This window comes from Dermacentor silvarum, chromosome 5, assembly GCF_013339745.2.
Source record: "Dermacentor silvarum isolate Dsil-2018 chromosome 5, BIME_Dsil_1.4, whole genome shotgun sequence".
In the NCBI taxonomy this organism is placed as follows: Eukaryota; Metazoa; Arthropoda; class Arachnida; order Ixodida; family Ixodidae; genus Dermacentor; species Dermacentor silvarum.
The window spans coordinates 4,146,695-4,151,105 of record NC_051158.1 but is presented as its reverse complement, the minus strand read 5'-3'; the positions used below and the strand labels follow the sequence as shown (position 1 = coordinate 4,151,105).

Sequence of the window (4,411 nt, the reverse complement as noted above, 5' to 3'; positions counted from 1 at the left end):
ATAGGTGTCACCTGAGCAGCTCAAACAGGGCGTCCATACACAAACATCGGTATCTGTCTTTGCGCATTTGTGCATTAGCATGGAATAAACGTTGCCTAATACAGTTCAATACAAAGCCTAATATACAGTTCAAGGCTAGACATACAATAATAACTTGTTGCCTTATAATTGTATACAATTTTGCCGTATAATTATGTAGCTGCATGGTTTATATTAGGAAGAGAACGCTGTGAATAGCGTAGCTAGCGCGGACGATCTGTCTCGTGCGGCACATTGCAAACGGAGTGAAGTGTGGTGCGACTGCCTCGCTAATCGGGAGATCGCCAGAGGCCGCACGTGGGTGACGCGTGGGTGCGATTCACAACAGCCGCCGCAGACAGACCTTCGCTAATACAGCGCTTTGTTTTCGTATAGACGGCGCGCAGTACTCTGGCGTCATATCGTAGTCATCGTCGCCGCATAGCCCTTCTTGCGCGGTACTACGCTTTTCATCGCACGCTTTCGTTTCACCAACGACGAGAGCGGCCCTTCATCGCGGGGAAATCGTGCCACCGGTGTCAGCGGCGACAACACCCAAGGGAGCGTCACATCGAGCCTTACTCGTAGCCACTCGCCATCGCCCCCTTGCAGAAGCAGTCATCCCCGTCACGCATGCTGGTACCGCGGACTGACCTCAGCAGCCGACGCCGCGAAAGAGCGTAGCCCTCCCCACCTCACGCCACCCTGCCCCCCCTTGGAGTCGCAGATGAGATCACCCACATGGCGGCGGACATGGAGGAAGGAAAAAAACTTAGTATTTTTTACCTCCATGCGGCGGATGCCGCGGCCGCCGGCAGCTCAGCGCATGCGCAGGCCATCTCCCCTCCACTCCTCCTCTGCTTTCCGCATCATGCTTCCTCCTTTAATCTCCTGCCGCACTCTGCGTTGGCTTTCATCTTTCGCTGTGCACGTTTGCACGGTTACGAGGTATTACGACGCCGAGGTGCGCCGACGCTCAACGCAGGAACGCGCGCCAAGAGCTGCTCGTTAAAACGTGAAAACGTGCCACTTGTCGTGAAGAGCCCGTTCGCTCTGCACCTTCCAGCGCGATCTCACATGACGATAAATGGCGCTGTGATCGCAAAATAGCGGTGCCCTCGATAAAACGGTCTATATATAGAAGACGTCATATCACGGCACAACATCCGGCTCCTTACCAATAGTGCTTCTTCGCCGGACGACAAGGTGATGGGAGACGTCCCCGGGGGATCCTTCGGTGGCAACGACGTGGCGACGGGTCCTCCGCCATGGGCAGTAGCGTCGTCCTGGTTTCGCCGACACCGGAAAACAAAGAAGCCTTATCGATACCCATGCCGTGTCTGGAGATCTTAGGTCATTGTATCGGAGGGTAGCATGAAGGCTAGTTCCTCACCAATAAAGCCTTCTCACTGGCCCGGCCAAATCTGTCAACATTTGTTATGATTCTTGCAGATGTGTAACATGAGTGGCAACAACACGTTGTTTTCTGTTACCACTGATAGCACCCTGCCTCATTGCTTTAGGTTACTGTCACATTAGGCAACATACCGACGAACTCGGTCCACAAATAATGCATTGTCAACGGTCCCGTCAAAGTAGAAGCACCAGAAATTGTTTGCATCATTACCGCTTGGTAGTGGGAAGAGCCCCACCAGTACGGTGTCGGAGGATTGAGTTTGTGAACTTGTCCAGTGGGACAGAGTTCATAGCGCGAACCACTTCAGGCCGAGGTTACAGCTCTGGGTACTTCTGACTAAAGAACCAAGAAACCCGGAGGTGTGGCTGTCCAATGGCACCTATGTGATGCCATACAGAAATCGTCTTACAATTATGTAGGGCAGGTCCAAGGAAAAAATGCACTTTGAGTCAGTTTTATGAGCGTATCTTTTGAAACAGTGATGTGGATGACGTCACTGATCTCGCTACACGTATTTGTTACTCATCTGCGTTTATTCTGAATTATAAGTTCGCCGTGGTTCGTGTTAAAAAGTCATGACCCATTAAAGCATTCCATCGCTGACATGAGAGTGTACGCTTTGTTCGGTGGTCTTGATTGTCGCAGCTGGAACAGTAACGTGACCGCGTTCCTTTTCTTTAGCTTTGAGATCGCGCACCTTGTGACCGGCACCCTACTAAATGAGAACGTTTGTGCCGTTATATGACCACGGCGAAGAGAGCCTTTTTCTCGCCCTATCACTCGCCACGGTGACTCTGAGGCTATGGTGTCCTGCTATCAGCGCGAGACCGTAACGACAGCACGAAGGCCTCCACGAAGGCGCCTCTGCCAGCTCAAGCAGCTACAGCACGTGGCTTATATTCTTCCACTGAACGACGTCAGGGCCGCTTCCTCATGACACACCAGTACGCCTACTACACAGAGTCTTCACAGTTTAAGCCAAAATAACGCCATTACAACGCGCCTGTACATTGAGTATGCAATGCAGGTAGTATCCCTGCCTCACGTACTACCTTCCATTCCGTCGTAGTTTATCGGACTGGGTTTCCACAACCAAGCAACCCAGACCATCCAGAACAACAGAAATCCAGCGATTTGCTGTGCGCTGCTATGCATTAATGCTATCGATAGCGATTTAAGGAATATATTGTTCTTTTTAAGTATACCACCAGTGTGTATTTTACAAAGAAAATGTTTAATGAATGAACAAGTAGTTTCTTTTTATGCGAACATTGATTTATCGTAGAGCCGGAGACGGAAGCTGCATTGTGCTGCTGTTACGCGACATTTTTCTTCTTCTCATCAAACATTGTAATTTGTCGGGAGCAGTAAACCACGACATGAAATCAATCTTATCCTGCGTGTCAAAAGCGTCTTGTGTGGGAGCTGGTGCTGCGACGACGTTATTGTCGCAGTCGATCGTGCGCCTCTTAATGTCACATCACGGGCACGGCATTATAGAAATTCCGAGGACAGCAGTGAACAGATGTGGCGCATTTCGGTAATCATCGCATGATAGACACATGGTTTTGCATCATGTGGTGGACTGACCTTCGCATCGCTCTTGGCCTCTCCGTTGTTGATGCGAATAAACGCAAAGTGCTACCGCATATACTTGCATCGGTTGTCCTGTGAGGATTTCTCGATTCGCCACTTCGTTCTAACTAAGCGAGGTCCGGCACTATACTGCTCTTCAAATGAGCTGATTTAAAATGCATGCATTGTTTTTGGCACTTCAGATGATTCCGAATAAACCGATATTTCGGATAAAACGATTTCACTAAAGGAAGGGTTTAGTGTATAACTCATCAAAAAAAGTCTATCAGAAGGTATATAACGGATAAAGCGGCTGCGGTCTGACGGGAGTTTGCAGTGTATCCTAACGGAGAAGTCACTAGAATAAAACTGTCGCTTAGAGGGACTCTTAAAGAGTCTTAGTTTGAACTTCAATACTAAACTACTGTTCTACAATGCGAATAAAGTCACTCTTGCGAAAAGAGGTACTTTGTGAAGCCATAAAAGACACACAAGAAAAAGAGACCGGTAGGGACGCCGCCTCGAAGTTCGCGCACCAGTCCACCGTAACGTCATGTTTGCGCACAGCTAACGTTTCATATGCAATGACGGGGTACATTGTATTCCAAAGAAGTCAAAGACTGAACTTAAGAAGTTTCAATAGGATGTACAGTGCCACGGCAGCCCCAACACAAAAGAAATACTTTGAAATCCTTGACGACACACTGATTCGCAGACATTAAAGTTTAGCTAGAAAAATAGAAGCACATTTAACCTTCATTTTCTGTTCCAGAAATGATTCTTTTACCACAAAATTTCCAATTTTTTCGGATAGAATCATTAATTAAGCTAATCTCATTCATTGTTTCTCTTCAGTGTTCTGTTAACCTGTCCATCGAGTGCAGTAGTCTTCACAAGGGCGCGCGACCAGCTACGGCTCACCGGCGTTGGTTCTTTGCCCGAGAACGCAGTGATGGGACACATCCTGAGGGCGTCCGTGGATTGCGCCGTTTCACGGGGCCCTCCTTCAGGGGCAACCTCGTGGCCACAGACGGGGCTCACGGGTGACGCAGTCTCGCCCGAAAGCGGTGACATGCCTGCGTCGGCTTTGCGACGCGAGGCGCCGTCGATACCGTGTTCGCGGTCGTACTTGCGTATCAGCAGCCAGATAAGCAGGCCCGTCAGCGCTGCTCCGATGACGACCAGGACCATGGCCAGCGTGTCACCGAACACGGTCATCGTGCCGGAGAATCACGGTAGAGCAATGGCGGAAGAATGCACATCGAGTCCTGTGTAGAAAACGTGATTGTTCACGTGACCAATTCATTGAATGACTACCTAGTTATGCAATATGTGCAAGAACTTATATAGGTAGGCTGTTCTGAAACTATATCCTTGGTCAGTCCAATCAGTATTGCTAGT

General features: G+C 49.3%; 1 protein-coding gene across 1 annotated transcript; it reads right to left on the bottom strand.

The window, feature by feature from the left end:
- Nucleotides 1-596: 596 nt before the first annotated feature.
- Nucleotides 597-4,272, bottom strand: LOC125945391 (uncharacterized). The gene is made up of 3 exons (XM_049667138.1): nt 3,932-4,272; nt 1,197-1,304; nt 597-623 (listed from the first exon to the last, which is right to left on the bottom strand). The coding sequence occupies exons 1-3, from the start codon at nt 4,226-4,228 to the stop codon at nt 597-599; spliced, it is 432 nt and encodes a 143-aa protein (XP_049523095.1). The 5' UTR covers nt 4,229-4,272.
- Nucleotides 4,273-4,411: the final 139 nt, after the last annotated feature.